Source organism: Octopus bimaculoides, chromosome 15 (genome assembly GCF_046866305.1).
Source record: "Octopus bimaculoides isolate indiv1 chromosome 15, ASM4686630v1, whole genome shotgun sequence".
Taxonomy (NCBI): Eukaryota; Metazoa; Mollusca; class Cephalopoda; order Octopoda; family Octopodidae; genus Octopus; species Octopus bimaculoides.
Genome location: NC_142942.1, coordinates 10,181,967 through 10,195,325, shown reverse-complemented (window position 1 = coordinate 10,195,325; position 13,359 = coordinate 10,181,967). Strand labels below are relative to the sequence as shown.

The 13,359-nt window shown below is 35.5% G+C and overlaps 1 protein-coding gene across 1 annotated transcript in view; it reads left to right on the top strand.

Moving 5' to 3' along the window:
- LOC106873628 (coatomer subunit gamma-2) overlaps window positions 1-13,359 on the top strand; it is a 32,374-nt gene that overhangs the window by 11,937 nt on the left and 7,078 nt on the right. Inside the window, exons 11-21 of the mRNA XM_014921076.3 lie at window positions 592-793; window positions 2,372-2,482; window positions 3,229-3,329; window positions 3,435-3,507; window positions 5,240-5,318; window positions 6,208-6,372; window positions 7,373-7,448; window positions 8,226-8,329; window positions 10,213-10,341; window positions 11,412-11,483; window positions 12,767-12,909. Coding sequence (XP_014776562.1) covers window positions 592-793; window positions 2,372-2,482; window positions 3,229-3,329; window positions 3,435-3,507; window positions 5,240-5,318; window positions 6,208-6,372; window positions 7,373-7,448; window positions 8,226-8,329; window positions 10,213-10,341; window positions 11,412-11,483; window positions 12,767-12,909 — 1,255 coding nt within the window. The remainder of the gene's footprint in view (window positions 1-591; window positions 794-2,371; window positions 2,483-3,228; window positions 3,330-3,434; window positions 3,508-5,239; window positions 5,319-6,207; window positions 6,373-7,372; window positions 7,449-8,225; window positions 8,330-10,212; window positions 10,342-11,411; window positions 11,484-12,766; window positions 12,910-13,359) is intronic.

Here is a 13,359-nt window from a genome sequence, read left to right as displayed (position 1 = left end):
CAAACTCAAAGCTTAAAATCCAAACAGAACTTAAATACATGCATGCATACATACATACATACATACTTACACGCACGCACACATACATACACACACATACATACATACATACATAACTACACACACACACACACACACACACACACACACACACACACACACATCATGTAAAAAGCAGCTGTGCCAGCATTATCAGCCCCTTTTGCTACCCTTTCCAGGGCACCCATGACAACAGGTATTGTTTTAGTCTTCAGGTTCCACATTTTGCTAATTTCTATTTCAAGATCTTTATACTTGCTCATCATTATTATCATTATTATTATTATTCAGTAGTTTTATTTTCGCTTCACTACCGAGCGCAGCTCTGTGTGCCTTGGGTATGTGCTGTGGTTTGCTGTGATGCTCTTATGGTTACTGCTTGAAAGTGTTTTGCGTAGGATGTGTGCAGTGCCCAGTAGTGCAATTTTCTGTATGTTATATATATTTGTAAGTCCTGGTGTTTTTGTTCTGTATTTGTCTGAATATTATCATTATTATTATTATTATTATCTTTATTATTATTATTATTATTTTTTTAATTTTTTTTTCCAGTGCTGAAAGCCAGCTGTTTGAATTCATTGAAAGTTGTCTTCGCCACAAAAGTGAAATGGTTATATATGAAGCTGCCCATGCTATTGTTAATATGAAGACAACACCAGCAAAGGAACTTGCACCTGCCGTCTCTGTATTGCAATTGTTCTGCAGTTCTCCTAAACCTACTCTTCGGTTTGCTGCTGTCCGAACTCTAAATAAAGTAAGCTTCAGAACAACACTTTCCCTTTAGTGTGATTTTTCCCAAAATCCTGGAACCCAAGCCTATATTTACAGCCTGTCATTGCACTCCTAATTTTAATCCAACATTAAACCCTTTAATACAAACTTACCTGAAACATAATTGCAAATGGTTTTATCTCCAGTATAGAATGATTAGTAGCCTTGGTCCTTAAATTCTTTTGCTTGCTTCAGTCGTTAGACTCTGGCCATGCTGGAGCACCACCTTGAAGCATTTTAGTCAAACTTATTGACCCCAGTATTTATTTATCTTTGAAGAGCCTGGTACTTATTCTATCAGTCTCTTTTGCCAAACAGCTAAGTTATGAGGATGTAAATACAGCAACACCAGTTGTCAAGCAGTGGTGGGAGACAAACACATACACAATGACACAGATACAGATAGGTGTGTATATATATATATATATATATATATATATATATATAATGTATGTATGTATATATATCAGTTAAAATAGTGAGGAAGGCAAACAATTAGACATGGCAGAACTATGGCATTTAAATTCATTTAATTCAATCTGAAAATAGTAAAATAATATAAAACATGTAAAGATAGCAGACACCAGTTTTTTATTATTGATTAATTGTTTGCCTTGACTAATTGTTTACCTTCTTCACTACTTTAACCAATACCTACTGACCCAAAGGTAAGCTACCAGTTGCCAGTTTTTATCAAACGAGACATTCACACAAGCACAACTCCAGCTGGTGTTCTTGTTGAAATTTTGGTGGATTACCTATTGGAGCATTCAGAACACGTACCTGTTAGTTTGGGTTACCTTAACCTAAACTCCTCATATCTTTTGTATATATATTTATATATACAACAGGCTTTAAATCCCCCAATGCTTTATATTTGGTTTGCAGTATTAATTTTTGGGGTCAATTTAGTTATTGAAAAACAAATAAAGTAAAAAGAAAATTGCCATTTGATTTAAATGAAATTCTTTAATTTCATCATTTGTGTGTGTATGCGTGTATATATATAACTTAACTTTTATATTATAGGTTTTTTTGGGGTTTTTTTTTTAAATCCTGTCCTAATGTACACGTTTTTAATATAATACATGTAAATTTATAACTTCATCATACCGTATATATTTACCCATTATATGTTATATCATAATGTACGTTTACATATCGTAATGTTTTAACTTTAATTGTCATATTTTTATACAACTTAGAAATCATGCATATTTATAAATATTTTTTTAATAAATATTTTGAACATTCATGATATTTCTTAAGTTTTTATTGTTGTATTTGCTTGTCTTTTTACCGTACCTTTTAGACACTTTAGAGACTGAATACTATAAATTCATTTATTGATTCTTGAAGGAATTGAACACACATATTGTATCTTGCATTGGATATCTGGTATTATTCCTGTGATTTTCCACCCTTATGTATCCATTTTTACTATAAGATGATATATATATATATATATATATATATAAACAAATACACACACACACACACATACACACATTGTTAGAATGTGGCTCTTCTAATCCTGTATTTCTTTATTTACCATTGTTAGGTAGCCATGAAACATCCCGCAGCAGTGACTGCATGTAATCTGGATTTGGAAAATCTGATCACAGACCTCAACCGGAGCATAGCAACACTTGCTATCACAACTCTTCTTAAGGTTTGCCTTTTTTATTTCCTTACTAATTATTCTATTGTATACACACACACACACACACATACACATTTATAGAGAAAGAGAGTTCAAGTGGTGTACAGATTTTATATATTAAGAAAAAGGAGGTAGAATTTTGGATTATTACTTATTTAGCACTTTCAAAATATGTGTGTGTGTGTGTTAGTTGAAAAAAATCTAATATTGAATAGGGAAGAGAATGTTCTTTAATTTTCTATATGTGTGCATACATATCTGTGTATATGTGTAAGTGTGTGTGGTGAATTTTTGGAGGCTTAGTTAGAGGATAAAAAAAGGAAAGAAAGAAAGGGTTATATGTGTGTGTGTGTGTGTATAAGACTCAGTGGTTTATTTCACTGACAGGTCATAAGTCGATCTGGTTTATGTTGGATTTATATTTTTCAACACTGTTTTCATTCATGCAAAGGATGCTTCAAAGAGACTGCATGAGAGACAGTGGCAAGCAGTGGATGCCTGCATTGCCAGATGCTGCCATAGTTATCATACACGCAGCTGCCTGACATCCGAAAATCGATTTTTTTAAATTTATTTTTTTGTGATCTTAAATGCAGATGGTCATAAGTCGCGTAGGTCATAAACCGAGTAAGAGGTGTATGTATATTTGTGTCATGAATGTGTTTCAGTAAACATGTAAGATACGAATTTAACAAATGGCTGTAAAAGCTCTCTTAAAATAAAACGTAATACATGTCACATTATTTTACTTCTAGACTGGAAGCGAAAGCAGCGTTGATCGTCTGATGAAGCAGATTTCAAATTTCATGAATGAAATTTCAGATGAGTTCAAAATTGTTGTTGTTCAAGCAATAAGGTTTGTACAAAGTTTGTACAGATATCTATGTAGAATTTCATGAAATTCAAAATTATGTGTAAATGGATTTAAAACATTTTTTTCTGTTCCTTTTCTATTCTCTAGATCTCTTTGCCTGAAATTCCCTCGCAAACATAATGTTGTGATGAACTTTCTTTCTTCTATGTTAAGAGACGAGGTAAATAATTGCTATATTATAATATTGATACCCATTTTTGCTGACTAATTCAAAAATTCTTTGTATTTCTTGTGTGTTGTTTTTTGGGGGCGGGGATGAATTTTAACCCTTTCAGCATTCTCTCTCAAATGTAATGCTTATTTATTCTCCTTGTTATGAGTTGGAATGTTAAAAGCACCATCTGAGTGATATCATTGCCAGGGCCGCTGACTGGCTCCTGTGCCGGTGGCACATAAAAAGCACCGTTTGAGCGTGATCATTGCCAAGGCCGCTGACTGGCTCCCCTGCCGGTGGCACATAAAAAGCACCATTCGGGCATGATCGTTGCCAGTGTCGCCTGACTGGCTCCTGTGCCGGTGGCAGGTAAAAAACACTATTCAAGTATGGTTGTTGCCAGTGCCGCCGGACTGGCCCTTGTGCCAGTGGCACGTAAAGGCATTCACTATACTCTTGGAGTGGTTGGCGTTAGAAAAGACATCCAGCTGTAGAAACTTTGGCAGATCAGATTGGAGCCTGGTGCAGCCTTCTGGCGTGCCAGTCTTCAGTCAAACCGTCCAACCCATGCCAGCATGGAAAGCAGGCGTTAAATGATGATGATGATGTGATTGTTTATTTTTAGAATAATACTGTTGGGTATGTGTGAGAGGCCAGATCTGGCTACTATGAAGATAAAACAGGTAGATTATTTTGGCTGGATATGACTAGTTTAAATGCTAAAGGGTTAAATCAGCCATATCAGACCACAATAGCTTACCTGTTTTATGTTCAAACCATCCAGATCTGGCCTCTCACACCTACCCTACAATGTCATTCTGAAAATAAGCAGTCTTATTATTAAAATCTCAAAATTTCAAGATAATACATGATTAATTTAAAACAACATGAATAAATAAGCATTACATTTAACAAAATATTCTGAATGTTAAAGGATTAAATTCTTAAAATTTTTTGATTTTCTTCTCAGCATTTCAAATGGTCTATTTCCTTCTAAATGAGAATTTATTTTCATGCTATATATATATATAAGTAAAGACACATGGCTTGGTGGTTAGAGTGTCGGGCTCATAATCACGAGGTAGTGAGTTTGATTCCCAGACCAGGCTGTGTGTTGTGTTCTTGAGTAAGACACTTTATTTCACATTGCTCCAGTTCACTCAGCTGTAGAAATGAGTTGCGACGTCACAGGTGCCAAGCTATATCAGCCTTTGCCTTTCTCTTGGATAAATCGGTGGCATGGAGAGGGAAGGCTGATATGCATGGGGGACTGCTTGTCTTCCATAAACAACCTTGCCAGTACTTGTGCCTTGGAGGTAACTTTCTAGATGCAATTTCATGGTTATTCATGACCAAAGGGGCTCTTCATATATATATATATATATGTGTGTGTGTGTGTGTGTGTGTGTGTGTATATATATATCTGTAAAAATATGTGACAATTATTCGGTAGCCATGATAAAACTCCGAGTTTCGGATGCCAGGGCAGAAACCCACACCGCCATCTTTTCAGAGTTTTATCATGGCTACCGAATAATTGTCACATATTTTTACAGATAAATTCCTCTGTTTACATAATATCGAGGTCTCTTTCTTTTTTTTTGTTGTCTTTTCTATCAATATATATATGTATATATATACACACATACTTTAGTGTTGTGATCAAATTTCATTTTAAGTTGGATAAATTTATATTGGTATTTACTTTGAAATCTCTTTTTATGTTGTTCTGTTGCAGGGTGGCTTTGATTACAAGCGAGCTATAGTGAACAATATCATTGTTATCATTGATGAAAACCCAGATGCAAAAGAAGCTGGTATGTCTATTTAAATAAACATCACAATTGAAATTAGCAGTGGATCTTGTACAGTAAAACAAAATAGAGAGCAAACAAATCAAAAATGAAATTAAAGTAACTTGCTGGGAGTGAGGGGATGGGGGTTTAAATCTTAAAATTTCAGACAGAAATTGTATAAGGCTTTCTGAATGGTTCCAAGCTATTTATTCAGTACCATCAGAAAATCTCATGTTCTGATATCGGGTACTGCTCAAACGTTAGAACCTCCCTTATCATCATTATTTTTTCGTCTAATTATTCCATTCCTGCACAGGTCAGGTGGGTTTTTTTCCTTCCATTACACTGTCATGCCATAAAGACGCAGCTGACAGAGAATTCATGAGTGTATATTTTCTTTCATCTTTCACTTGTTTTAGTCTTTGGATCGCAGCCATGCTGGGGTGCCACCTTGAAAAGTTGTTTGGTTGAACAAATCAACCTTAACACTTCAGAAATTTTTTTTTAAGTCTGGTACTTATTCTATTGCTCTCTGTTGCTGAACTGCTAAGTTACAGAGACGTAAACATACCAACACCAGTTGTCAAGTGGCAATGGGGAGACAAACAGACACACACACACACACACACACACACAAATATACATATATGATAGGTTTTCTCACTCCCTATCATCCAAATTCATTCACAAGGCATTGGTTGGTCCAAGGCAATAGTAAAAGATGCTTGCCCAAGGTGCCATGCTGTGGAATGTAGTTACAAATTGAGCTTCATAGCAAAACACATACATACTGACACACTCACATGTACAGTTATATAGACACACACACACACACACACACACACACACACACATACACACACGCTCCACCATGAAAGTGAATTTTCACTGCGGTTATATTTTCTCTCAGGTTTGGCCCATTTGTGTGAATTCATCGAAGATTGTGAACATACAGTTCTGGCAACCCGCATTCTTCATCTTCTTGGCCGCGAAGGACCACGTACTCCAACACCTTCTAAATACATCAGATTTATCTACAATAGAGTTATTCTAGAAAATGCTGCTGTAAGAGCTGGTAATGTCATTTCATTCTTCATTTTTACTCTTCACATAGAATCTTCCTCTACAGAAATCTTACTTTTTTTTTTGGTAGGGGTCCAATTTTAATCCCTTATAATTGCAATGAAAGCTTATGTTTTTTTGAAAGTATTTTAATTATATCAGGTTTTCTGTTAGTCTTCTGCAACAAAGGGCTTCAAAGACAGGAACGAATATGAAGCCTAGTTAATCAGTTTTTGTGTATCTGTGAGACATGCATTGGCAGATGTAGTGGACTAATAGTTATTGAATTTTGCAGCCAATGTTGATTTGTATATATGTTCCTGCAACTACTTGGCATCAGCTGTGTTATGACCACTGGCCACATGGTAACCCATTTATATGTAGCAGCAGTCTGTCAAAAAAATGGCACCAAAGACAAGAATGTTAATTACATTTCAATATGTTTTTTGTCCGAAAATAGTTGTTTACAATATCCAGGATATTTGCTTGTATTTTCACTGCTCTGCCCAGCTTCTAATAAAAGCAAGCTTTTAATGTTTCTGCATGAGATCTGAATAGCCAATCACTTGCTGATATCATCAATCTGTGACAGAATCCTGTTTGCTGTTTAGATTTAATTTCACATCTGAACACAATGATTTTGGTTTCAATTCCTAGGCCCAAACTGGTGTTTGGGCTTCAACCAATATTCCTGCTACAATTTTAAACCCGTAACTAGGTGACTCTTTAATTCTATTGACTATCATTTAAACTATAAACGCATACCATATTCTCTGGCATACAAGCCAGTGTAGTATATAATATAAACAGTCAAACATCATCACTACCTTCCCCAATTCTGCTGCATTTCACAGGAATTTTTGGTCCTTCATAGTAATTCAATGTACAAGTTGACCTATCTTTTTTTGGCTGTAAATTTCAACTCATATGTTGAAAGATACAGTATTAAATTCTTTCCTGAATTTACCATGTTTTAGAATTTTCATCATTTGTCTTGTAATTATTTTCTGCAGCTGCTGTTACTGCCCTTGCTAAATTTGGAGCACAGTGTGAAGATCTTTTACCAAGCTGTGTCGTGCTCTTAGAAAGGTAAGCAAGATTATTTTTGTGCATTATAAAGTGAAGCTTTTCTTTTTATTGACTTCAAAAGTTATTTCAGAAATATTTATTCTTGACATAATATATTACAATCTTAGAGTTTGCCAATCAAACTATTAGCATAATGTTTTTGCATACTTCCAGTCTTTTAATGAATACTCTATTCAAAATACAGGAATGCAAAACTCTCTAAATGTTGATAATGAAATATTGTTATTAAGATTATATATTTCTACAATGATTAACATTATGTTGATTATTTGCTAATATTCTCACACAATTAACCAAGGTAGTATGCTGGCAGAATCGTTAGCATGCTAGGCAAAGAGCTGAGTGATATTTCATTTGTCTTTACTTTCTGAGTTCAAATTCCACCAAAATCAACTTTTCCTTTCATCCTTTCGGGGTCGATAAAACAAGTACCAGTTGAGTACTGGGGTCAATGTAATCAACTTATCCCCTCCCCTGAACTTGCTAGACTTATACCAAAATTGGAAACCGTTATTTTTTTAGTTAAGTACAATGACAAACTGGAAGAATTCTTAGCACATCAGAGAAAATGCTTTGAGTCATTTTTTTTTTCTAGTTCTTCATCTTCTGAACTCAGATCCCAGTAAAAATCAACTTTGCCTTTCATACTTTCAGGATCAATAAAACAAACATTGGTCATGTTGATGTAATCAAACTGCCCCGCCTCCCCCACTCCCCTTTGTGCCACAATTTGAAACTGTTATTACTGTTAAGTATTGTTGTTACCTGTTTCTTCAGATGCCAACTTGATACTGATGACGAAGTGAGAGACCGAGCTACTTTCTATGTCAATGTTCTCAAACAGTACCAGAAGGCCTTAAATTCTGCATACATTCTTAATGGTAAGTTAGTAGTATGTTGTCTGCCTCCTTACATATGTGTATGTGAGTGTGTGCCTGTGGTGCATGTGCATATAATATATATATATATATATATTCTATAATTTATAGAGCAAACAGTAAACGGTTGTGATTATTAATACTCAGAGTTTCGAATGTCGGAGCAATGAGCTACTGTAGATTCTTGTTGGCTATTAAATGGCAACAGATGCTATGAAAATCCGTTAAATATAAGGCTCTAATAGATGGAAAAAGAGAATATATATATATATATATATATATATATATATATATATATATATAATAGTAGGGTAAAAAATTGGATATTAATTAATATCAATTTAATACCAAGAAACCAGCACATTAAAAGAATCAGAAGATTCAGAAAATATTTTCTGAGATCTCAAAAGGATTATTGTATATGTATATATAAAAGAGACCACTAAGTGGACTGTTAATGTGCTAGAAGAAGATCACCGAAAAGTTCTCAAAGAAAAAATTTAGCGAAGCAAAAACATATGGGCAAGACTAGTGAAAATTATAGAAATAAATACAAGGTTTTTATTTCTATAATTTTCATTAGTCTCGCCCGTATGTTTTTGCTTCGCTAAAATTTTTTCTTTGAGAACTTTTTAGTGATCATCTTCTAGCACACTAGCAGTCCACTTAGTGGTCTCTTTTATATATATATATTAAGACAAGTAACTAAATTCCTTTAAGGGATGTGGGCATCATAGTTCTCCGGTTTATACCAGCATTCAGTGAAAACCAAGTATATTAGTTTATCATTGAAATGTATAGGTATTTAAAAAAACTTTATGAATGAGAAAATGAAGAAAATGGATAAAATTGACTTACATATTTATTTAAAGACATTCAAATTCATGCAGAGAAATTCCTGCCTACAGCTGTTTCCACACCCAACCAATTCAATTACAGAAATAAAATACCATATACATACTAAGAAGAAAGAGGAAGTCAGAATTTTGGATAATTCTTTATTAGTGCTTTTGTTCGTTGAATCAAACGCTTCAAGATCTTCAAGAGTTCAATTAAATAAACAAAAGTGCTAATAAAGAATTATCCAAAATTCTGACTGACTCTGTCTTCTTAATATACAATATCTGTACACCACTTCAAACATCCTATACATACATATATATATATATATATAAATAATTACTGAAACAAATAAAAGAATAAAGATGTGTGTGTATATATATGTATGTATATATATAGTGCTTTCTTTGTTGCTTATGAAATAGCAATGTGGATACTTAATCCATTAGCAATTAAACTGGGCCATTTGCAGCCCAAATATTCTATCTGTTTTATGTTCAAGAGTGAAGACACATGGTTAAGTGGTTAGGGTATTCGGCTCACAATTGAATGGTTTATGAGTTCAATTCCTAACAGCACATTGTGTTCTTGAGCAAAACACTTTATTTCATGTTGCTCCAGTCCAATCAACTGGCAAAAGTAAGTGCCAGCCATGCCACATTCTGTGTCATGTTGAATCTCCCTGAGAGCTACGTTAGGGGTACATGTGTCTGTGAAGTGCTCAACCGCTTGTACATTAGTTTCATGAGCAGTCTCTTCTGTTGATCAGATTAACTGGAACCTTCACTGTCATAACCAACAGAGTGCCAGTTTATGTTCAAACTGACCGGATCTGGCATCTTATACCTACCCTGCAATGTCCTTCTAAAACTAAATAATCACATCAAAATCTTGAAGTTACAAGATAAAGCAAGATTAATTCAAATTAATTGAAAATAATGTGAATGAATAAGCATTACATTTGACAGTAATCTGAATGCTAAAGGGTTAATGTAATATCTCATTTAATAAATCTCTAATTCTTTACATGCAATTCTTCTTAAAAGGTTTACAAGTGTCAGTGGTTGGCCTGGAACGTGCTTTGCACCATTACTCTCAAAGTGACCCATCAGATGTACCATTTGACATGAAGACTGTACCACTTGAAACCCAGCCTATTGTTGAACAAAGAACTGGTAAGATGACATATTCAATATTTTGTGAAATAATGATAAACTTGTATGTTAATTTGTAAGATAAAACCATAATTGAATTTTAGTTGTGTTTTTAAAGTAAGTAAAGACCCCCTTCAGTCATAAAACCAAACAATTGTCAAGAAAAAGACAAAAGCTACATGTAAATTTAGACCCCGCTTCAGTCATAAGTGACCATGGGGTTGTACCTAAAATGTTCCTCTCCAAGGCACAAGTCTGGACAAGGATGTTTATGGAAGACCAGCAGTTGCCCATGCATATCAGCCTCCCCTCTCCACACCACAGATGTTATCTAAGGGAAAGGCAAAGGTTGATACAGCTTGGCACCAGTGATCTCAACTCATTTCTACAGCTGAGTGAACTGGAGCAACGTGAAATAAAGTGTTTTGCTCAAGAACACAATACACAGCCCGGTTTGGGAATCGAGCTCACTACCTTATGATTGTGACCCCAACGCTCTAACCACTGGGCCATGTGCCTTTGCTGTTGTGTTTTTAGTAATAGTCATATCAGACAGTTGTTCATGCATGTTTTGTGTACCACTGTAATACAACATATCTAACCACTAAAAGAAAAAGTAGGTATCTTGGCCAGAGCTTTATCGATTCTCCATTCCATGGTTCAATCCCTATTGTGGTGGTGTAGCTTGTGTGACTCAATGACCCTCTGCATTGTACCAGCAGAGTGCAAGCACCTAGTAGAGTTCCCCACTACTACCACCACCACCACCACCATACTGGCAGGTCAAAAGACAGGGGTCAGAATAATAAGGACCACTTCTTCCCAGAAGTAAAAATGGGTGTGTGTAGGGCCAACACCCCTACATAGAAAAAAGGCCAAGTTACAAAAGCATCAATGACAATTGAAAACTAGTAAGATCTGGGAGAGGAAGACAGCCCCAAGCTAAGAACATTGGTGAAAAGCTGTTAGTAGCCAAAGCTCTACAGGGAGTGAAGGGCTTAAGTAAGTGAAGTAGTTATCAATTCTGCCAACCACCTCTGTATACATGTTATATTGTTTTTATTTTAATTTTATTTTTTTTTCACTTTTAGTTATGGAACCAGGAGAAACTGTTAGGGATAAACCAGAAAAAGTTGCTTCAACTCGACAAGATGTTTATGCTGGTGAGTAGCAGACCCGGTTTCCATGTTCCTCTGTGTTTACCATTTCTTTTTTTTTTTTTTTTTTTTTTTTTTTTTTTTTGTCACATCTGTCATGACAATTCCTCTGTCATTCTTTAATCTTCCAAAGCTCTACACAGAACCACATGAAAATCGGTGATTAATTTCATATTTTTATAGATTTAAATTGATGTGAGACAAACTTTCCCCTGGATAAGACTAAGATACTTGTTTTCTCACTGGTAATATTTTCCTGGATGTCATCATCAACACCGTCATCATCATTTTATGTTCACCTTCTGGTCTGGCATGGATTGGTCAGATCATAATTCTTATTTAGAATTACTACCTTCCGAGACAGGTTGGAATACCATGTGTTGCTCATTACATTATGTTTTTGGCATGATTTCTCCAACTGGAAGCCCATCCCAATACCAACTCCTCAGGCATGGCTGCATGATTAAGAAACTTGTTTTCCAACCACATGGTCTTGGGTTCAATCCCACTGTGTGGCACCTTGGCCTTGTGAGTGGATCAACCAAGGCCTTGTGAGTGGATTTGGTTGACAGTAATTCAAAAAAGGCGGTGAGCTGGCAGAAACGTTAGCACGTCGGGCGAAATGCTTAGCGGTATTTCGTCTGTCTTTACGTTCTGAGTTCAAATTCCGCCGAGGTCGACTTTGCCTTTCATCCATTCGGGGTCGATAAATTAAGTACCAGTTACGCACTGGGGTCGATGTAATTGACTTATTCCCTTCATCTGTCCTTGTTTGTCCCCTCTATGTTTAGCCCCTTGTGGGCAATAAAGAAATAAGAAATTCAAAGAAGCCCATAGTATATGAATATATGTACATGAATACATATTTCATGGAAAACATATCTGACCATGGGGTTATATCACCTAGGGAAAAGGTGCATGGTTTAGTGGTTAGGATGTTTGACTCATGATCATAAGATTGTGGTTTTGATTCCTTTACCAAGCAATGCCTTGCGTTCTTCAGCAAAACACTTCATTTCACATTGCTCCAGTCAACTCAGCTGATAAAAATGAGTGACCTTGCGATGGACCAACATCCCATCCACGATGAAGTATATATACCAGAGAAACCAGATTACTGGCGCTATGCACCTTATGGAGTAATGTAGGCCAACCTGGAAACAGGTGAAGGTTGACAACAGAAGGAGCATCAGATCTACTTCATCGCTGGCACAATTAACTGTAAGCACCACTGAAATTTGTTTATTCTATTAAAAATGTAACTATTTTTTTTCTTTGTTTAATTACAGAGCAATTAAGTAACATTCCAGAATTCAGTAATCTTGGACCATTATTCAAATCCTCAACTAAACCAGTTGAACTGACAGAGGAAGAAACAGAGTATGTTGTACGATGTATCAAGCATACTTTTGCTCATTACATTGTATTCCAGGTAAATTGATTTCTGTTAAATGTTCATGTTTAATTTCTTGAGTTACTTTAGGTAGCTTTAGAGACACAGGTGTGCCTGTGTGGTTATGTAGTTTGCTTGCAAACCACATGGTTTCAGGTTCAGCTCCCCCACTCTGTAGTACCTTGGGCAAATGTCTTCTACATTAACCCTGAGCTGACTAAAACCTTGTGAGTGGATTTACTAAAGAGAAACTGAAAGAAGCCTGTCGTGTGTATGTGTTTATGTGTCCTTGTCTTAACATTGCTTGATATTTGTAAATGTGTGTAGTGACACATAAAAGCCCCTGTGCCATGCCATGTAAAAGTGCCCATGTGGTGCCACATAAAGGCACATATGCAGTACCATGTATAAGCTGAACCTTTCAGGCAAGATGACAAAGGACTGAGATAGCTGGCACCTTGCTGTACTCAAGAAGACCCGTACTCTGCA